General features: G+C 42.0%; 1 protein-coding gene across 3 annotated transcripts in view; it reads right to left on the bottom strand.

Moving 5' to 3' along the window:
• fancl (FA complementation group L) overlaps positions 1–23,085 on the bottom strand; it is a 38,357-nt gene extending 15,272 nt beyond the window's left edge. For all 3 annotated transcript variants that reach the window (XM_086165147.1, XM_086165149.1, XM_086165148.1), the window contains exons 1-7: positions 22,986–23,085; positions 22,763–22,892; positions 22,406–22,464; positions 21,655–21,715; positions 21,079–21,135; positions 20,682–20,779; positions 2,473–2,569 (exon numbers count right to left, since the gene is read on the bottom strand). In XM_086165147.1, coding sequence (XP_086021273.1) covers positions 2,473–2,569; positions 20,682–20,779; positions 21,079–21,135; positions 21,655–21,715; positions 22,406–22,464; positions 22,763–22,849 — 459 coding nt within the window. In that variant the 5' untranslated portion in view covers positions 22,850–22,892; positions 22,986–23,085. The remainder of the gene's footprint in view (positions 1–2,472; positions 2,570–20,681; positions 20,780–21,078; positions 21,136–21,654; positions 21,716–22,405; positions 22,465–22,762; positions 22,893–22,985) is intronic.
• Between the last annotated feature and the right edge of the window lie 298 nt (positions 23,086–23,383).

The following is a 23,383-nucleotide window of genomic DNA, read 5'->3' as shown; positions in this document are numbered from 1 at the left end:
ACTAGGTGTTCTGTTGGCATTGTTCTGTTTTGTAATTCATGAGGAAGGCAGACAGAGGTATACCCGGATTGATATATTATATATTGCTTCAGATTGTTTAGTGTTAGGTGATAAGTGTTCTCTTGTGGATATAATATCATAGCCCTTCTGTTAGTGCATCTTAGATTACCAAAATTACCCAGTCTTTTCACCTTCAACATCACATTCACAACTTTTCATCGATTTGCCAAGATTTTCCTTTCTGCCTCCCCTGCCACCAGATCCTCTGTGTGCCAGTGCTGCCTCCACCCTCACTGTGCATGGTGAGGGATGACCTGGCGCTGGTTCTGGTGGAAGCAGCTGGGACACAGTGAGGATTCTGGGCTTTTCTTTTTTTACCAGGCTCAAGGGGTGAGGTGGACAGGTGGGCACTGAGAGGGGTTTCTACTCACTCCCAAGTCCCCAGTGGATGTCATCCTGGCTTAGGTAAGCACCAACTCACCATGACTGGAGCTTGCCAGCCCACAGTGAGGTGCTAACATTTCTGCCAGCTTCTTTTGGCAATTTTTTAAAATTATATGGTTATAAAAAATATCAGTTTTTTTAAACATCTATAATTCACCATGGTACATGAAACCCCATGGTTCAAAGATCAAAATGTGACATTTCAGATCAGTTTGTGGAGGTTTTTTTTTCCTTGGGAATGAGTCTTTATCTTTTATATTATTCTAACACACACACGCACACTCACACACACACACACACACACACACACACACACACACACACACACACACACACACACACACACACACACACACACACACACACACACACACACACACACACACACACACACACGCACACTAACCAGGGACCCTCTTGCTTTGAGGCTCAAGCCATGTTAGCCATGGCACTGACCTGATTTAAACATATACTATTTAATAAATGTTGTGTGCAACAACCTACTTTGACATTGTGTTGTCTTTCATTTACAGTAACTCATAAAATTCAACAAACATCCAATCAATGATTTTATGATTCATTCATTTATTGTGCAACAGCTTATCCATGACTCAAAAAGAGGAAAGTAATTTCAGCTTTGTAAATTTAGGTCTTAACCTTTGTCTGCCATCCAAAATACATAGCACCCTGATGTGTCTCTGTGGCTTGTGTCTACCTGTGGGAGGTGAGCCAGCAGGGCAATGGCTCCATGCTCTTTATTTGAGCTCTGCCACAAGGCACTTCCCTCATTTGCTGTTGATATGGGACTGGATCCCTTAAGGTGCCCCAGTCTCCCTAATCAAGGCAAGGTGCCTTGCTGCCTTCTGCTGTTGTTCTTCAGGAAGTTTTTATCAAACCAGGGACCATACTGCCTTGGGAGACCCTACTTGGGCTGATGCCCAAGAAAACTCAAGTTCCCAAAATCATGGGAAGATGCATAATTCTCTACCACTATAAGCTAACATTCCCGAAAGAGCGTTCATTTCCTATTTATTAATTTTCCTATTTAATGATTTCAATACAATCTATTTATTTTTATTTTTCTGTGTAAAGAGTCTGAACAACTCATCAAAAATGTTAACATTCTGATTCCAGACATTTTCTTATGTTAGTGAAGAAAAAAAAGGCACAATAAGTGAATTGAAATATGCTCTGCAACATTTTAAAATGTCATTGGAAAAATAAATGTTTGTTTTGTTAAATAATGGAGAAAGAAAGAAATTATATATATATATATATATATATATATATATATATAGGTATATACACAAATGTTTAAAGTAACAACAAATTGCAGCGGATACTTTAAAAACTGCACTTGGTGTGAGAGAGGAGGATACAGAGAATAGGGTTAGATGGAGAAAGTTGACTCGCTGTGGCGACCCCTGACGGGAAAAGTCGAAAGAAAAAGAAGAAGACTTTACAAACTGCAATTTGTTAAGTAAATGCTTAACAAATTCTCATTAGTGAAATACTTAGTTTTTTTATATGAGTATGCAGCATGTTGATATATTCCTGAAAATCAAATAATAAATTTATTGATGAATCCATTAAAATCTCTTTAACCTGTTATCTGACAGTTTGGTTTGTCGAAAACACAGAACTTTGTAAATGCCCATTACTCCACAAGCTTACTTTTGATGAAGATTTTGTGTACTTCGAGTGATTACGATTAATTTTTCACCATTCATAGAGGAAGGCTTTCCATCATGCTGCAGTCTATGAGGGGATGTTTTATCTGTGCTACATCTCAGTCACAGTGGGTTATCATGTCTCTCCACACCCTCTCTAGTGTGTCCTAGATAGATTTTGGGTCACAGATGTAAATCACTGATGTGATATCAACAAACTGAATGTTCCATTTATTAAGTCAGCCTGTTTGTATTTAAACTAGCTGGCTGTCACATCTGGCATACTGAGATACATCTGAATACTGAGAGTACTTTCAGTATGAGGTCCTGACAATATTCAACTAAGGGTGCAACTTACTGTAGACTTTAGGTGAACAGTGAGAGTGTGCTGCCTCCCAGAGGGGTCCTCAGCCTTCAGTTTCACTGTGAGGAACTGCATGTCTATGGATAGTAGCCTGAAGATGGAAATTCATAATACATTGACATGCATGGAGAACAATATGAAATACAGTGTAAACAGACAGACGCCATGGTCCATCATTAATCAGTGGAGGAAAACAATCACTTTTATCAACCATGGTACCAATATCAAATTTTACTTTTTGAAACCTCTTTCCTGCATTGTTCTGAAATAGGTGCTATTTCAATTTCTTAATGATTTAATGATACCAAAGTCAAATCAAGTTGAGCCTTGAAGATTCATATTAATATTCGGTCTTAATATTCGGTCATGGCACATTTTACGCAGTCAAGCAAATATGTAATGATTTTTAATCTTGGTTTGGACCAAACTTCATGTGTAAGAGTATCAAAGTAAACAAATAGTAGTGGTAATTATGTCAAAGCAGGCCTTTTTGTGGATGAAAACTCCAAAAAATCCCATATAGTACTGAAGCATCATTATAGATGGATAGGGCAAAATGTATCATTTTTCCATCAAATTTAGGCACTATCTCCATGATGTAGAAAGCAAAAGCATGAAATATTCAGGAATTAAATTGCAAGAACCCAGCTAGAAAACTTGTGGCACATAACCCACTAGACGTCCATAGAGTATAACAAGACATCAGAATCAGAATAGTCTTTATCGTCATTGCAGGACACAAAGAGATTGTCTACATTAAAAGGTAGACAGCATTGCCTTTATCACTGGGCAGCAGAGTTGAAGTTATCAAAATGAACATGTTACTGACCTTAGCTTTTCTTATACTGTTTATTCCGCTTAAGTCTCCCCCCAGCTGGTTTAAGGAAATAAATAAATAAATGATTCTCTGGCTTCCTGCAGGGGTACAAAAACCAAGGATCCGTTAAAAAAAAGTCAACCGAGAGATATGCGCAGAATAGGGCTGCTGGATATACACCAAAGCTGTTCAGCATATCATTCAGAACAGTTTTTGCATTGCAAGTCCAAGACAAAGTCACTCTGAAAATGTGACACAGGCGAACTACAATATAACAGAATGTAGCACTTAAAACAGCACCAAGTTCTCGAACTGCAGTAGATACAGGGTTTTGCAAAGAGGTTTAAACAGAACCTACATTATCTAAATTATTTTTGTGATATTGTGTCTCCATGGGTAAATTGATGCAACTAAAATTTGCGGGGTATTAAAAGAATTTGGACAGATATTAGTAAAGCACTGCCATACCTTCTTAAAACAGATCTCAGGGCATTTATAATTACACACGTGTAAGGTGGGAAATGTCTATTATTGATCACAAGATGTAGATAAATTACTATATGGGCTGTTCTATTCGCCAACCATGTTACATTTTTTATTTGTTTTTGATCTTCTATCCATCCATCCATCCATCCATCCATCCATCCATCCATCCATCCATCATCTTCCTCTGCTTATCTGGAATTGGGTAACAGAGGCAGCAGCCGAAGCAGAGAGGCCCAGACCTTCCTCTTCCCCGCCACATGGTTCAGCTCTTCTGGGGGGACCCCAAGGCATTCCCAAAGACATAGTCTCTCCAGCGTGTCATGGGTCTTCCCTGTGGCCTCCATCCACATGGACATTGCCAGAATGCCTCCCCCGGGAGGCATCCAGGAGGCATCCTGACCAGATGCCCAGCCTCCTCATCGGAGTCCTTTTTATGCAGAGGAGCAGCGACTCTACTTCAAGCTCCTCCCGGATGACCAAAGTTCTCAATCTATCTCTAAGGGAGAGTCCAGCCACCCTGCAAAAAAACTAATTTTGTCGGCTTGTATCTGCGATCTTGTTCTTTCGGTCACTACCCATAGCTCGTGACCATAGGTGATTGTGGGGATGTAGATTGACTGGTATAGAGAGTTTCAGGCTAAGCTCCCTCTTCACCAAGACAGACCGGCACAGAGTCCACATCACTGTGGACTCTGAACCACATCTTCTGCAAAAAAGCAGAGACTCGATCCTGTTGCCACCAAACCGGATCCCCTCGACACCCTGGCTGTGCCTGGAAATTTTGTCCATGAAAGTTATGATCAGAATCAGTAACAAAGGGCAGCCTTGTGGACCGCCAGAATTGCCCGCGGGACACAGTCGAATACCTTTTCCAGATCCACAAAACACATGTAGACTGGTTGGGCAAACTCCCATGCCCCCTTAAGGACCCTGCCGAGGGTTCCACAAGAGCTGGTCCACTCTTCCATGACCAGAAAAAAAACAACACTGTTCCTCCTGGATTCCTCCCAGGTTCAATGACCCGGCGGACCCTCTTTTCCAGCACTGCTGAATAGACCTTACCAGGGAGGCTGAGGAGTGTGATCCCCATGTAATTGGAGCACACTCCCCAATTCCCCTTTTTAAAAAAGGGGGATCACCACCCCAGTCTGCCAGTCCAGCGGTACTGTCCCTGACTTTCACGCGGCATAGGCATGTCAGCCATGACAGCCCTACAGCATCCAGAGCCTTGAGGAACCCAGAGCGGACCTCATCCACCCTTGGGGCCCCGCTACTGAAGAGCTTTTTGACCGCTTTAGCAATTTCAGCTCTGGAAATAGATGTATCCGTTCCAGAATCCCCTGGCTCTGCTTCCTCAATGGAAGGCATTTCAACGGGGTTGAGAAGTATTCCTGCCACAGTTCTACAACATCTCTGGTTGAGGTCAGCAGCATCCGATCCCACTGTACACAGTGTTGACGTGGCGCTGCTTCCCCCTCCTGAACTGCTGGATGGCGGACCAGGATCTCTTCAGCGCCCAACATAAGTCATTCTCAATGGTCTCCCCACTGTTACCAAGCCTGAGTTTTTGCCTCTGCAACCACCAAAGCTGCTGAATGCCCCTAGGCCTGCCAGTACCTGTCAGCTGCTTTCTGAGCCCCACAGGTCAGAAAGGCCCAATAGGACTCCTTCAGTTTGACAGCATCCCTCACCACTGGGGTCTACCAGCAGGTTCATGAGTTGCCGCACCAACGGGCTGCAGCTCCCATCTGCAACCTCGACAATGGAAGCATGGAAGTAGGTGGTGATCAGTTCACAACTCAACCCCTCTCTTCACCCAGGTGTCCAGGACATGCGTCTGCAAGTCCGACAACACAACCACAAGGTCGATCAAAGACTTGTGGCCTAAGGTGCGTTGGTGCCAAGTGCACATATGGACATCTTTATGTCTCAACACGGTGTTCATTAGGGACAATCCATAATGAGCACTGAAGTCCAATAACAAAAACCACTCGCGTTCCGATCAGGATGGCTGTTCTTCCGAATCACGCTCTTCCAAGTCACATTGTTATTGCCCACGCGATCATTGAAGTCTCCCAATTGAATGTGGTACCCTTTATTTCTCTCTCACCAGTCTTCCTCCAGACTCTGGCACCTTGATTTCCAAATGACATGCAAAATTTGCTTACATCCAAAAAAAGTACTTTGGACCACTGAGCAACAGCCCAGTGCTGCTTCTCTGTAGCTCAGGTCAGGCGCTTCTGCCACTGTTTCTGGTTCAAAAGTGGCTTGACCTGGGGAATGCGGAACTGTAGCCCATTTCCTGCACACGGCTGTGCACAGTGGCTCTGGATGTTTCTACTCCAGACTCAGTCCACTGCTTCCACAGCTCCCCCAAGGTCTAGAATCAGCCCTTCTCCACGATCTTCCTCAGGGTCCGGTCACCTCTTCTGGTTGTGCAGCGTTTTCTGCCACACTTTTTCTTCCCACAGAAGTGCCTTGATACAGCACTCTGGGAACAGCCTATTCGATCAGAGATTTCTTTCTGTGTCTTACCCTCATGCTTGTAGGTGTTAATAATGGCCTTCTGGACAGCAGCCAGGTTGGCAGTCTTACCCATGATTGCGGTTTTGAGTAATGAACCAGGATGAGAGTTTTTAAAAGCCTCAGGAATCTCTTGCAGGTGTTTAGAGTTAATTTGTTGATTCAGATGATTGGGTTAATAGCTCATTTAGAGTACCTTTTCATGATATGCTAATTTTTTGAGATAGGAATTTGGGGTTTTCATGAGCTGTATGCCAAAATCATCAGTATTAAAACAATAAAAGACCTGAAATATTTCAGTTAGTGTGCAGTCTAAAATATATGAAAGTTTAATTTTTATCATTACATTATGGAAAATAATGAACTTTATCACAATATGCTAATTTTTTGAGAAGGACCTGTATCTAGTAGGAATCTCTCAGCCTTGCACACCAGCTCGGGCTCCTTCCCTGCCAGAGAGGGGACATTTCATGTCCCAAGAGCCAGCTTCTGCAGCTGATGATAGGGACAAGATTATTTGCTCACCCATCTAAATAATCGGAATCAGATGTTACAATTAGTTCCATGGCACAAGGTATTTCACATCAAGTGCCTAGGCATGCAGACTGTTTTTACAAACATTTGTGAAAGAATGGGTCGCTCTCAGGAGCTCAGTGAATTCCAGCATGGAACTGTGATGGGATGACACCTGTGCAACAATTCCAGTCATGAAATTTCCTTGTTCCTAAATATTCCACAATCAACGGTCAGTTGTAATATAAGAACATGGAGATGTTTGGGAACGACGCAACTCAACCACGTGGTAGGCCACATAAACTGACAGAGCAGGGTCAGTAGATGCTGAGGCACATAGTGCAAAGAGGTCGCTAACTTTCAGCAAAACAATCTCTACAGACCTCCAAACTTCAAGTGGCCTTCAGATTAGCTCAAGCACAGTGCACCCAGAGCTTCATAGAATGGGTTTCCATGGCTGAGCAGCTGCGTCCAAGCCACACATAACAAAGCACAATGTGTTGGATGCAATGGTGGAAAGCACAGCGCCACTGGACTTTAGGGCAGTGGGGACACATTCTCTGGAGTGACGAATCACCCTTCTCAATCTGGCAATCTGATGGATGAGTCTTGGTTTGGTGGTTGCCAGGAGAACGGTACATGCATTGTGCCAAGTGTGAAGTTTGGTGGATGGGGGGATTATGGTGTGGGCTTGTTTTTCAAGAGCTGGGCTTGGCCTTTTAGTTCCAGTGAAAGGAACTCTGAAAGCTTCAGCTTACCAAAACATTTTGGACAATTCCATAATCCCCACTTTGTGGGAACAGTTTGGAGCTGGCCCCTTCCTTTTCCAACATGACTGTGCACCAGTGCACAAAGCCAGGTCCATAAAGACACAGATGGCAGAGTCTGGTGTGGATGAACTTGACCCGCACAGAGTCCTGACCTCAACCCAATAGAACACCTTTGGGATGAATTAGAGTGGAGACTGAAAGCCAGACCATCTTGACCAACATCAGTGAGTGATCTCACAAATGTGTTTCTGGAAGAATGCTCAAAAATTCCCATGGACTCACTCCAAAACCTTGTGGACAGCCTTCAAAGAAGATCTGAAGATGTTATAGCTGCAAAGGGTGGACCGACCTCATATTGAACCCAATGGATTAGGAATAGGATGCCACTTGAGTTCATATGCGAGTCAAGGCAGATGAGCGAATACTTTTGGCCATATAGCATATCTCTGCCTCTTCCAGAACACAGTGTAACTGAATTACTTTTCTTTTGTGGTGATTCTGTGGCTTATTCCTTATATTTATTCCTTGGAGCCCAACATTCTTGGTTTGATTACAAGCTTCTAATGTGTCAAATTGTGGGGGTGGTGTGGCGCAGGAGGTAGAGCAATCATCCTTGGAACCGAACATTCCTGATTGATTCCTGGTGCCTAGTGTGTCAAAGCGATGTTGAAAAAGACACTGAACCCCTGCTCTGCTGGCACTGAAAGAGAGCAAACAACTGTTCATGGCTCATCCATGTTGAGATCAATGCAGAGGAGGAACTTCCCCATGAGGGATTCATAAAGTATAAATTATCTGTCATGATTTATAGTAACTGGGCTTAGTTGAGTGAAGAATCATTGCTATTGACTTTCCAAAAGTGATTTTTGGGTGTTCCTTGCTCACAAACTACAAATAAATTCAGAAGAGGTAAAATTAAACTTATTTGTGGAGACTAAATGTGGATTTACTGCATCTGGTTTATTTATATCATTAAGCAAATGTTTCAATGCTGTTATCTAAGTATAAATGAATAATCAGCTGGAATATTTTTTGGCCTTGTGTTTATAGATATCCCTTAATCCAACTTTAATATCTAACTGAAGCATCAGATGCCACATTATGTGTAGTACTATCCGTAAATTTTCACCACTGTGACATCTTAACAAATAAAATTACCAATTTTCTGCACTATAAGGCGCACCTAAAAGCCTTCAATTTTCTCAAAAGCCAACAGCGCGCCTTATGATCTGATGCGCCTTATATATGGATCAATATTGGTTAATTTATGGCTACCGTAGTCAGGGGGTGTCGCCGAAGTAGCAGTGGTAAAAAAGGTAAAGGGGAATTCCAGTCCCACACCACTTGTGTGTGTTTAAAAATCCCAAAATGGCACCTTTCAAGAGACACGCTTACAATGCAGAGTTCAAACTCAATGCAATCAGTCATGGAGTGCAGCATGGGAAGAGGGCAGCAGCGAGAGAATTCAACATTAATGAATCAATGGTACAGAAGTGGAGGAAGGAACAAGATGACCTGCACCAAGTAAAGAAGACTAAACAGAGTTTCCGAGGAAGAAAAGCGAGATGGCCAAAGTTGGAGGACAAACTGGAACAGTGGGATATTTAACAGAGAGCAGCAAGTACAGGCCTGGCCAACCAGTGGCTCCCAAGCCACATGCTTCTCTTACGTTCATGTTAGATTTTTATATTTGTCTGTTTTTTTTTGCAGTGCGCAGAGAACGCTGGAGCAGCACGTGATTGCACAAGTAAAAAGACACAAACACAAAATTCGACATGAACTTAGGAGCCGCGTGTGGCTCGGGAGCCAAAGGTTGTCAAGGCCTGAGCAAGTAAAAGCGTCTCTACAGTCACTATTTGAATGAAGGCAACAGCGCTAGCTAGCAACATGAACACCAATGAATTTAGAGGCGGTCCTTCTTGGTGCTTTTGTTATGAAAAGCTTTGAACTGTGACAAATGGAGTTGGAAATCCATGGTTTTCAACGAAGGCAGCGCAAATACCAGTAAGAGCAACCGGTACGGTGCCGGATTGTGAAAAGCACTAACTTGTTTTGGGAGTGAACGGAGTTGTCAGAACCTTGGTTTGTATTCTATTAATAAAGTTAATAAAGTTTGACTGACTGATTTACCTGATTGTTTTGTTGGCATTCCCTGTGGATGCATAACGCAACCCCAGCCACTAAAGTAGTTCCTATTTTATGCACCTTATAATGCGGTACACCCAAATATATGAAAACAGGCCATTCATTGAAGGTTATAATCTGATGCGTCATATAGTGCAGAAAATATGGTAAGTGTTCAAGTAACCTCAGAATGAATGCAAGTTCTCTGCTAACAGGCTGCCACTCTTACTTGAGACTGCATCAGGGATCAGCTGTGCCCCCTCTTACTTTCTATGGTGATGGACAAGCTGTCAGATGAGATTTAACAGAAATTTCCATGGACTATGATGTTTGCAAATGCCATTGTGATCTGTAGCAAGAGCAGGGAGCATGGAAGTGGAGGTATGAGTAGAAAGGAGATAAATGAGATTCAACCGCAACAAGATATGTGTGAATGAGGGGCCCAAGTGGAATGGTGAGGTTTCAGGAAGTAGAGTTATAAAAGGTGGAGGATTTTAAGCACCTTGTTTCAACATTCCAGAGCGACAAAGAGTGAAGATAAGAGGTGAAGAAACGTGGGCATGCAGGTTTGAATGTGTGGAGCAAAGCCTCTAAATTAATTTTATAAAAGATAAGCGAGAATGAAAGGTAAGGTGTACAATGCACCTTTGTACTGTTGTCGGACCTTCGCTGGACCCCCTGCAGTTCGCATTCCAGCCCCGGATAGGAGTGGAAGACGCCATCATCTTCCTGCTGCACAGAGTCTACACCCACCTTGAGGAGGCAGGAAGCATTGTGAGAGTCATGTTCTTTGACTTCTCCAGTGCTTTCAACACCATTCAACCTGCCCTGCTGTACAGGAAGCTTCTGGACATGCAGGTGGATGCTCCACTCGCGGCCTGGATCAACAACTACCTCACAGGTCGGCTGCAGTACGGGAGGCTGGGGAACATCACATCGGACACCATTGTGAGCAGCACGGGGGTGCCACGGGACATTCCTGTCTCCCTTCCTGTTTACGCTCTACACCTCAGACTTCAGGTTCTCCTCGCAGTCCTGCCAAATTCTCAGATGACTCTGCCATAGTGGGCTGCATCAACGGAGGCCAGGAGGAGGAGTACAGGAGTGAGGTGGACAGGTTTGTGGAGTGGTGTGGACTGAACCACCTGCAGCTCAATGTGTCTAAGACAAAGGAGCTGGTGGTGGATTTCAGGAAACAAAGGACCCGCCTGAATCCGGTCACCATCAGGGGTACTGATGTGGACATTGTGGACACCTATAAATACCTGGGTGTCCACTTGGACCATAAACTGGACTGGACCTTTAACACTAATGCCATCATCAAGAAGGGTCAGAGCCGTCTGTTCTTCCTCAGGAGGCTCAGATCTTTCAACGTCTGCAGGACCATGCTGCAGATGTTTTACCACTAGGTGGTGTCCAGCGTCATCTTCTACGCTGTTGTGTGGTGGGGCAGCAGGCTCAAGACAGCTCACACCAACAGACTCAACAAGCTCATCAGGAGAGCTGGATGTGTCCTGGGAGTGGAGCTGAAGTCTGTTGTGTAGGTGTCAGAGAGGAGGATGTTGAGGAAGCACCTCAGCATCATGGACAACGTCCATCACCCCCTGCATGCCACACAGACATCCTAACAGAGCTCTTTAAGTCATAGATTGATACCACCAAGGAGCTCCACTGAATGCCACAGGAGGTCTTTCCTACCTGAGGCTATCAGACTTTTTAATTCCTCTTCCTTCAGCCGAAGGGAATATTCAAATCTTTGTACTTTTCAAGACCTTAAAACACTTGATAGCCTTAACTTTGACACTTTATATTTTATTGTATTTCTTATTCTCCCTCCTTCCTACTATCATCTATTATTGTTATGTTTTACTTGAAACTGGCACAATCATTCCCTTCGGGATAAATGAAGTTGTTCTTTTCTTATCTTATCTTATCTTATCTTATCTTATGTGAATATGTTCTGTTTGGAAGTGACAAGGATGGATAGGATCAAGAGCAAGTCTATCAAGAGGGAAGGCACATGTTAAATTTTTTGTAGATAATGTTAGAGAGGTCAGTGGACAGTATAGTGAATAAATCAATGAAAAGATGCTGTTGTTGAAAGAGGACATGAAATTAGTTGGTGTGAGAGAAGATGATGCACATCATAGGGTTAGATGGAGGCAAATTATTTGCTGCTCTTATCACAGAAGGGAACAGCTTCAAGAAAAGGAAGAAGATATTGATCAAGTGCTTTTTACGGTACACTGTTGATCACAGGGCCACATATAGAGACAAACAACCGTTCACTCTGTTTGCATATATGGACAATTTTTCCACCGGCTGCATTCTGAACCATATGGACACACTTCTTTGGCAAAAGGGATAAAAGGGAATTCTGATAATCCAATAATTTTCTCCAAAACGCACAGATTTAGATTTCTGCGTCCTTTAATAGCAAAAATCTAATTTTAGCAAATTTTCTAAAGGTGAAAGAAGACATCTTCAGTGACCTCTTCAATTTGAAGGTCGAAAAAGCTGTGCTAGGAAACAGCAAGATTTCTATCGCTGCAGTGCCACTCACAGTTCCACTCAAAGACAGAGTAAACTTGTGTTAAAATTGACTCAGCCTACCAGGTCTGAAATTGATCATTTGTCTTTTCAGACTTTGACAGAAAAATATTTGCTGATAACCAGCTCTTAATACCATTTAAAGGCAGGAAGTTTAAATGTATCCAATCCATCTGTGTTCAGAGCCAAATACAACTGCAGATCATATGCTTGCAGTCAAATGAATGCAGAGTCTAGCCCAGTGGAGTGAAAACAGCAGTGGAAACAGAACAGAACCCAGTGGAACCCAATGCCTCACTGCACAGTGCTCAGAGATGGTGTAATTAAACAGAACACTGAGATCTGTCTGATATGCATGAATTGAACTACAGGAAGACCTTACCTGAAATTAGGAATTTCCTGTCTAACAAAAAACAACGATTTACAGTATGAAAAGTAGCACTCAGGCCTATCAATAATTAGATAGAGGAGGACTGAGTCTATCACTGCAGTTTTACCACCTTTGTCATGGCTGTTTCAGCAGTGGGATTTGCTCTAATAGAATACTTCTTCTTCTTCTCTTTTCGGCTTTTCCCTTCAGGGGTTGCCACAGCAAATCAACCTTCTCCATCTAAATCTAACCCTATTCTCTGTATCCTCCTCTCTCACACTAAATACCTTCATGTCCTCTCTCACTACGTCCATAAATCTTCTCTTTGGTCTTCCTCAAGACCTCCTGCCTGGCAGCTCCAATTCCAGCATTTGTCTACAAAAAAAATATTCACTATCCCTCATCTGTACATGACCGAACCATCTCAGTCTGGCTTCTCTGACCTTCTCTCCAGAACATGTAAGATGTGCTGTTCCTCTGACAGACTTATTCCTGATCCTATCCATCCTGGTCACTCCCAAAGAGAACCTTAGCATCTTCATCTATGTGACTTCTAGTTCTGCCTCCTGTCTTTCCGTCATTGGAGCTGTTTCTAGGCCATACAGCATCAGTGGTCCCACCACTGTCTTGTACACCTTTCCTTTCATTCTGGCTGATAGTCTTCTATCGCATAGAACCCCAGACATTTTTCTCCACGCATTTCAACCAGCTTGAACCTTCTACCTCTTTTCCACACTCTCCGCTGCTCTGGGGTGTTGACCCCAAGTACCTGAAATCCTCCAACTTCTTGATCTCCATTCCCTGTAGCCTTACCGTTCCAGCCGAGTTCCTTGCATTCACACACAAAAGCATAGTAAAGTGGCATAGTAAAGAGGAAATGTGTTAATAGATAATGAAGCTTCTGATGTAGAACTGGTTTCTGTTTGAGACTGGTATGTAAGTTACCAGTGAGTCAGCTTCCAAGCCAGTGCAGTTGACGAAAAGATGGGGAAACTCCAAAACAAAATGAAGATTGTACACTATTCTATTCATAAAGTCCTAATGTTGACTACAACTGTTTAACAACCCAAGACGGCAGAGGATCCAGTGAACAGGTTGAACCTCAGGTTGTCATAACAACCTGAATAAGAGCTGCAAGAGATAAGTTCAAAATCATGAAATGATGCCCATCATATACAGGCCTATCAACAAATTCCCCCACCTCACTTTTAAAAGATTGATTAATCTTATCTCCCATATTGTCAACCTTCTTGGGAAATACACTAAAATGTAGTGTGCAAAAGGATCAGTGCTGACCACCTGTTTGGGCTGAATAAGCGAGAGATTAGGTCAAATAGCTTTCTGGCAACATGCTTATTATTAACAATTAAGTTCGAATAACAGCCTGCTTTCACTGTCGCCATCATTGTCCGACACCATATCAAGCTATCTTGCCTTGCTTGAAAAAAAAAAACAAAAAAAAAACTCAAACATGGAATGATGCCACCAAAATTCACTTTTTTTGCATTTTATCCTGAGGATAAACAATCCTCAGTTAGCCAAGGAGTATGGCTATTTTTGAGCCCCTTGATTTTTGAAAGAGGGCATTAAATCAAGCAAACTCTAAAATTCACTATAAAATTTGTTAATAATAAAAATCATCATAATCAGAATAAACATCATCTACCACTTTTGAATTAAAATGTATGCCTTTAAAGAACAAGTGCATTAACAGCCCTGTTGAGGTTTTATTTGTAAAGTTTGTTAACAGCCTGTTAATAGTGACCCCAACCATTAAACGTGAACATAACAGATGCAGGGAGTTGTCTGTGTCCAATAGACATCCGTGCTTGTAATATCTAAAATTGGTTGCATTGCAAAATCCCAAGATTGTGACTGCGAAACAGCTACCATCAGTCCTATTAAACAAATGCGTGGGTAAGTCTTGTTTTTTCACCCTCCCTTCCCCCCAAAGAAAAGTCTATGACATGCAGCATCATTGTCACTCTTGCATTCATGCCTTTGCCACCATTGAAAAGAAAAAAAAAAAAATTACAGGAGCAGTCATACTTCCCGCACGTCATGAACAAGTGTCATTGGTGCGCACTAAAGCATACATCCCTCTTCCCTCCTTTGGGGACATATGCCCATGATAGCAGGGACGGGTTGCCATCCCATACTTGGCCCTGACAGAAACAGCATGACAGTCAGACATCCTGCTGGGAAAGTCAGATGAGAGGATCCCATTTGCATCCCCACAGCCAAGTGAGCTGTATCCAGACAGAGCAATTCTCTCACTCTCTCACTCTCTCTCACTCGCTCTCTCTCATCAAAGTAGATGCAATGCACTTGTTGTACAGCATGACAAATTCACATGCAAAATATGGCAAACATAAGACATGAGATGCCAGAGGAGGACAAAAACATTGATAAATTAAAAGCACAAAAAAAAAAAAAAAACTTTCATCAAGAGTCATTCTGTTCTGCAGTCAAACTGTGTCATGTAGAGCTCTTTACAATCACTTGAATGTTACTGCATGATTCAGTTAAATTACAGAAAGTTTCAAAAATTAAAGGGAGCAATGCGGCCTCAGGGCAGCACTCCCTGAGCCAGCTTCAGGGGGGGCACGGGCCAGTGTCTCTCTGAGCTGTCTCAAGCCCAGATAAATGCAGAAGGTTGTGTCAGAAAGGGCATCTGGCATAAAACTTTTGCCAAAACATAACATACGAATCAAACATAATAACCAGATCATGCCAGATTGGTTGTGGCCTAGGTTAACAACAACCGCCATTGGTATCAATGACCTACAAGGAACCAATGGAAAACTTGGCTACGGTAGGTCAAAGAAGGAGAGGAGGAAGGCCTGTTCGGAAGCAGAGAGAGAAGAGGAAAGGCAAGAGTCTGGAACTAAGAGTAGGGACGTTGACTTTTGGGACTATGACAGGAAAAGGTAGAGAGTTGGTCGACATGATGCAGATAAAGAAAGTGGATATACTGTGTGTCCAGGAGACCAGGTGGAAAAGTAGTAAGGCTAGAAACTTAGGAGCAGGCTTTAAATTGTGCTATTGTGGAACTGAAAGGTAGAGAAATGGAGTAGGAGTTATCTTGAAGGAGGAGTTTGTTAGGAATGTTCTGGAGGTGAAAAGAATGTCAAATAGACTTATGAGTCTGAAACTGGCAATTGAAGGTGTGATGCTCAATGTTACTAGTGGCTATGCCGTGAAGGTGGGATGAGAGTTTGAGGAGAAAGAGACTGTCTAGAATGAGTTAGATGAAGTGATGCAGACTATCCCAAGAGATGAGAGTAGTAATTGGTGCAAACTTCAATGGACATGTTGGTGAAGGCAATAGAGATGATGAAGAAGTGATGGGCAGATTTGGTATACAGGATAGAAACGCAGAGGGACAGATGGTGGTAAGATTTTGCAAAAAAGACGGAAATGGCTGTAGTGCACCTTTTTTTCCCAGAAAAGACAAGAACATAAAGTAATTTTTAAGAGCGGAGGTAGGAGCATTCAGGTAGACTACATCTTGTATAGACGAGGTAACCTGAAAGAGATCAGTGACTGCAAAGTAGTTGTAGGTGAGAGTGTAGCCAGACAACATAGGATGGTGGTTTGTAGGATGACTCTGGTGACAAGGAAGATCAAGAGGACAGAGGTAAAGCAGAGGACAAAGTGGTGGAAGCTGAAAAGGGAGGAGTATTGTATGGTTTTCAGGGAGGAGTTGAGAAAGGCTCTGGCTGGTCAGGGAGAGCTTCCAGATAATTGGACAACTACAGCTAGTGCTATCAGAGAGACAGGTAGGAGAGTACTTGATGTGTCTGCTGGAAAGAAAGTAGATGAGGAGAGATGGTGGTGGAATGAGGAAGTGCAGGAGTATATACAGAGAAAGCGGTTAGCAAATAAGAAGTGGGATACTGACAGGACTGAAGAGAACAGACAGGAGTACAGGGAGATATAACATAAGGTAAAGCTAGAGGTAATAAAGGCAAAATAAAGGGCGTACAATTACCTGTATGCTCGGCTGGACAGTAAGGAAGGAGAGAATGATCTATACAGATTGGTGAAACAGATTGGTGAGAGAGAACAAGAAGGAAAGGATGTGCGACAGGTCCGGGTGATTAAGGATAGAAAGGGAAATGTATTGACAGATGCTACAAGAGTGATGGGAAGATGGAAAGAGTACTTTGAAGAGCTGATGAATGTGGAAAATGAAAGGGAGGCAAGGGTAGAAGAGGTGACTATTGTAGACCACAAAGTAGCAGACATTAGAAGTGAACTGAGGAAAGCATCAAAGAGGATGAAGAGTGGTCCTGATGATATACATGTGGAGGCGTGGAAGTGTGCAGGAGAGGCAGAGTTTCCGACTCGATTATTCAACAGGATTTTAAGAGAGTGAGAAGATGCCTGAAGAATGGAGACAAAGTGTGATGGTATCTATTTTTAAGAATGGGGGGGTGTGCAGAATTGTGGCAATTAAGTTATGGGAAAGAGTAATGGAAACTAGATTGAGAGCAGAAGTCAGCATTTGTGAACAACAGTATGGCTTCATGCCTAGAAAGAGTACTACAGATGCAGTATTTGCTTGGAGAATGCTTATAGAGAAGTACAGAGAGGGCCAGAGGGAGCTGAACTATGTTTTTGTAGACCTAGAAAAAACATATGACAGGATGCCAAGAGACAAGCTCTGGTATTGTATGAGGAAATCTTGAGTGGCAGAGAAGTAGGACAAGGTGGAAGTGGGGCTCCATCAGGGATAAGCTCTGAGCCCCTTCTTGATTGCAGTGGTGATGGACAGGCTGATAGATGAGGTTAGACAGGAATCCCCATGGACCATGATGTTTGCAGATGACATTGTGATATGCAGTGTGAGCAGAGAACAGGTTGAGGAAAATCTAGAGAGGTGGAGGTGTGCGCTGGAAAGGAGAGGGATGAAACTTATTCACAAAGAGAGAGTATATGTGTGTGAATGAGAGGAATTCAGGTGGTGAGGCTACAGGGAGTAGATATCAAGAAGTTGGAGGATTTCAGGTATTTGGGGCCAACAGTCCAGAGCAATGGAGAGTGTGAAAAAGAGGTGAAGAGACAGGTTCAAGCAGGTTGGAATGGGTGGAGAAAAGTGTCAGGGGTACTATGCGATAGAAGTCTTTCAGACAGAATGAAAGGAAAGATGTACAAGACAGTGCTGAGACCAGCAATGCTTTATGGCCTAGAAACAGTTACAATGACCTAAAGACAGGAGGCAGAGCTAGAAGTTGCGGGTATAAAGATGTTGAGGTTTTCTCAGAGGAATAGCACATCTTGCATGTTTTGGAGAGAAGGTAAGAGAAGCCAGACTGAGATAGTTCAGTCATGTACAAAAGAGGAATAGAGAATATATTGGTAGACGGATGCTAGAATTGGAGCTGCCAGGCTGCCAGAGAGGATATGAAGGTAGATGGTGTGAGAGAGGAGGATACAGAGATTAGGGGGAGATGGAGAAGGTTGATTTGCTGTGGCGACCCCTGAAGGGAAAAGCCAAAAGAAGAAGAAGAAGTCAAAAATTAAAGGAAGCAAAAGGCAGAGATGGCTGTTTAAGTCATCCAATGCCCTTACTGGCACTTGACTGGATGCTTGGTAGGTACTGTATATTCAGTAAAATTTTCATATAGTTTTCTAATTTTCTCAAGATGTTCAACAAGAACCTTCAAACCTGAGCATTACCAGTTTTTTTTGTTTTGTTTTGGTCCAATACAGCATGGATGCATTAAACCATTGCAAGAATGGGTTGTTAACTGGCCCTGAAAAAAAATACATAAAAAATGTTTAAAAAAAGGCAGTGCAGTCACCACCCAGAGACTCAAAGGGCCACAGGGAGCATGGCCAGAGGAGCAGCAATGCAGTGTGACTGAGCACTAACACCATGATAACAGGAAATACCACTTTATGCTTGTTGGCAGACTCAAAGCTTAGAGTGCCAGCTGTGAGGTGTAATGAAGCCCACAGCTTCCTGGGCCACATTTTCAGGCCATAAAGTGGCAACAGCTGACCTATCTGACCTCATTTCCCATTAATTAACACATGGTACGCCATCTCCAGCCAATTAAGATGACCGCTTTCTCATAACACTAGAACTGAGCCAAAGGGGCAGGGGGGAGCCAGAGACCAGGGGAGGTAGACTCATTTACCTGGCCCAATCAGCAGACAGAATTACAGCTGAAAACCCCTGGTGGCTATTTGCACAACCCATGCCAATTAAGACACTAAGTGAATCTCGAGTGCTATGGAGATTGAGGCCGACTGTGTATAATACCTCCTAACTGTAACACAACACTGAAAATGATGTTGGTCCCTTATCTAGGATGAGGGGATGATGCATAACTTCACCCCTCCTTCTTCCAATAAAACCTGAGAGTCTTCAATTAGAGCTATTTGCATTTTGCTAATATCATAATTGTAGCTGTGGTCATTAATAGCAAAGTGGAAAATGAGTAGTCAAGGCTTAATCCAAGCTAGGGGGGGAGTGGAGTAGATATCTCACCCCTCCTCCTCGTTCCTGACAAGAAGACTAGCCAAGGCTGTCACTGCATGTGGGCTGACAGTTATTAAATGTGACCTGGATTTTGCTATAACTCAATAACTAAAAATAAGGAAGTCATAGAGACATTTGTCAATGTGTAAATATGTTGTTTCAGGCTATCCAATCAGCATACACAATAGCTCCATATAGCCACATTATGCAGTCCCTACCATTATATACACCTCAACGCGGTTAGTTAATCTTCCCTTTGGGAAATAACAAAAAGTGAAAAACTAAACAATATCAATATATTGGTATTTCAATTCTGAGTTATGAACAGTTCACATTTTTTACATAAACTCCTGGACTGATATAGAATGGGGTCCCAGTGCAGCTTCCAATAAGAAAAGGAGCGGATATCTGGCTCACAGTGAAACAAACCATGCCAGCACTCTGCAGACAAATTACTCTCAGAGTGTCCTGGGACCATGTAAACAGGGAATGGAACACTGTCATGTTGTTCAATAGGAGAAAATTATTATATAATTAATGCTTGATTTTCACCATTTGCCTCTTTGAACTATTTACATGCATATAAAGCAGCAATTCATTCAGAGTATTGCTGGAAGAGAATGCAGTTACCGCAGCTTCTCATCTTTTCAGATTCCCATGAAGATAATTCCTCTGAAGAGACTCATTCTGATAAATTCAGCTAAAAAGCCACTAATCATACTTGAATTTAGCAATGCCTCTGTTTTCAGCTGGGCCCAGAACTGGAAGTCTTAATGCGTATTCACTGAATATTTTAACACAAAAAATGTAATACTAGGCTTTGGATTTGGGCACCTCTTCTTAATATTTCTTCTCCTCTCATTTGGTCATTTTTACTCTTAATTTCAAATCCCTTGTCTTGGTAAATTTCTCAGTCAATTACATGTGATTTATCAACAAACAAGCACAACCAAAGGATGAAATTTTACCCAAACTTTTTTGTTCAGGTAATTTTTTTGGATATTAAAATAATTGATAGAACATATCTATATGACATAGATGAGAACAAGAGATGCTCTATGTCCCTCCAATATGGCACATGTCTTACTTTCAATTCACTTCCACATTAGCAAATGGCCTCCAAATCCCTTTTGCTCATTCCTTTGCCAATGAATGTTCCACTGGTATTTTTTAGTTTTGATTAGAAATGTGATGAGCCTGAAGCCAGGCCATTTTGGCTTCATTAAATAGAGATCCAAATATAGTCGCCAACTCAAACACAATATATTTAAGTGTTGCCAGATTTCTTCTGCAAACGATTGGGTGGTAAAAGTAGAGAGGAAAGAATCCTTTCTACCTCCAACACCCTCTGGAATCCAGAAAGCACTGACACTTTCTTTAAACCTGTAGAAAAAAACTTGATCTCTTCCATGTCATGTAGAAGGAAAAAAATACATGGCTAATTTTCAAGCAAGTTTAAGGCAACTTTGCCAATGTCTGCGAAATCCATTGACTCAGCTTGAGATTAACACTGATTCCTAGTTGCTTGACTGCTTTATCCTACTATGGTCCACCTACTTGTCCCAACCGAGGTTCTCCATCTCTGAGAGGAGCTGGGAGTAATACTGTGGAGGTGTGATTGAATGGCACTCCGGGTGTTTCTTCAGGCCCACTTCCTGCAAGAGAAGCTTGAGGTGTTAAAGCTTGGCTTGATACCTACAACATATTACACCTTAGCAATTAGCTTTCTACATAAAGCAAAAACCACAATTGCAGGTGAAGAGTACCTGGGCTGAGAATTGTCAGGCAACTCAAAGGTCAATACAGCTCTTGTTAATTTAAAAGATCATACATGTGCACCTGTGTCTCACAACCAAGGCTATTGATAATGTGTGAAGGTTTTCAATTGGATTCTCTTCATAGACCCAGAATGTCAAAGTGACAGTGCAAAGTACTGTGTCATTCTCCTCCTTACCAAGACAGTCTTCAGCTCCAGAATGAAAGTGACAAGATCAGTGGACTGCTGTAGCCTCTGAGAGGAGTCAAACAAGAGAGAAAAGACATCCTTGAATGGGGGGATAATGAAGTGACACAGACTATTTTTTTTTCCTCGTGCCAGCCATTCAAATCAAACACAGTGTTTGTGATTAATGGGGGCTGCCACCTGCTTTAATAATTAATGATAGCTTAAAGGCTGAGAAAATAATGAACTTTGCAGCCCGGGGTGAAATATCAATCTCATGCAAATAACCCTGAGGGGCCACATAACAAATGGGGACATTTTCCAGGCAATGTTAATTAAACAGCGAAAAATATTTTTCCCTGCTTCAGAGTGAAGTAAGCCTGATGGCTGCGAGAACAGGAACGATGCCAGCCACGAGGAAGCCAACACAAAAGAGCTAAGATGAGACACAAACACGAACACACACAAAAAAACAAGGTCCCTGATCTCAATCAGAGATGGCAGACACAAAACAACACAAAATATTACGAGGGAATATCACTAGCAGTGAAGTTCAAGAAAGGCTTTAGTCCTGAATGTAACGCTCACCTGCTTTACGATGTTCTCATACCCACGCAACAGGTGTTTTAACTGCCAGCAGCAGTGCAACCTACAGGAACATATTACAAAGAATGACAAACCTTGACAAAAGTTAGCAAAACACATTTTTGGTGATGAGGTAGGCTTAGAATTAGGAAAACCCCCTATAATCAATAATAAACCAATGTTTTGATAGTGTCTTGCTTCTACGTTGCAGTGCATTTCTAGAGTAAAAGATGTGAAATACTGGTGGAATTTTATTTTAACAGTTTAACAGCAGGCAGGTTATGGTAAAATGAGGAGTAAAATTCTGTTTGAAATTTAGGAAACAGTGCTCCTTAAAGCTTTTATATTCTATACTCTGAAAGAAAAATCTGTTTAATATTTAGAGTGATATTTATAAGGATATGATGTGAAGTGACATTGTAATAAACTCCTTTGTTAGGATCATTTTTTGACTTTAGTCATGATTAGTATCTAAAGAAAATAAAGAACAATCACATGTTCCCAGCTGTTATATAGCCAATGTCTAAAACTGGCATTCCAATCAAGAGGAGTTGTCACTACTTGATATTTGATTAACTAAATTCAATTTAAAATTATGTGATACACTCTTTTTTTACCAAAAATCTTTAAAATTACCTAACTGAGGATAGTGGAGGGCAGTGGGTCAAATCCACAGGCACAGGGGAATGAAAAAGTGAAGGAGTACAGAGTGCATATTATAGTAGCTTTAAGCGAAGACAGGATTGATATGTACTTGGCTGTTTTGAGCTGTCGATCTGGTGGAAGGGTTATTCTCATTCTGAAGTCACGCTCCTGTGATGGCAAAAGTCACAATCAAGACAGCCATGAAAACGTACCATCTAACTTAATAGTGTAGCTAGCTGAATTGTGTAATAATCTCTACAACATCAAATTCGAGCATATACATTCATCCTTGTTAGCTTAATGTCTGCGTCGGACTACAAAAACGTGTCCAGCTAACAATCGTCTAAGTTCTACCAAATGTAAAAAAGTTTAACAATAAAACATACTTTCCATTATTAACATGGAAGCCATATAACTAGCTGTCATTTTTGAAAGTGAAAACACAACGTTATTAATATTATCATACCTGGACTGATATGAATCCATCAAATACGGTTCTTTCCTTGTTGAGCGGTAAAAGCAGCGGATTGTCTTTTATCAATAGTCTCTCCATTGTGCTCACACTCACTCTTCCTTTCAAAGCAGGTCCGTTTCCTCTACCAATACAAACAAACACTATGAACAAACCTGTGCTATTTCATCTTCTTTTTAATACACTTATTAGCTACATATCTGATATTCAAACATACCTTTATAGGTGCGTTTCTTACGCAAAACTTGAACCGCTTTGACCGGAGTAATTCCCAAACTACTGACAGTGGGTCAACTTCCGTATTCCGTCGCGCCAATAAAACAAAACAGGTGACGTCATGGAGCTGCCTTCAGCGACTTAAGAAGATGGCGTATTTTTTTCTCCTCACTTGCTACCGTGCTATTGACGTTAATAAAACTACGATTTGGTTTCAATCTGCGTAATTACGTTCCGTTGCACTTTTCCCGTTCTGGAAATCAAGAGTAAAAAGTTAAAATTGAATAATGAAAAATAATTTGGCTTCAAGTAAACACTGCAAACTTAAAGAGGAAAACAACTTTGCTATGTATGGTGGCAAAAAAAAGATTAAAAAAAATATCGATAAAACAAAATGTC

Source organism: Fistularia commersonii, chromosome 2, assembly GCF_037954325.1.
Source record: "Fistularia commersonii isolate RoL2024-O1a breed Wild chromosome 2, RoL_Fcom_v1.0, whole genome shotgun sequence".
NCBI classification, from domain to species: Eukaryota; Metazoa; Chordata; class Actinopteri; order Syngnathiformes; family Fistulariidae; genus Fistularia; species Fistularia commersonii.
Note: the sequence above shows the minus strand (reverse complement) of the source record. Positions and strands in the feature narration are given on the sequence as shown.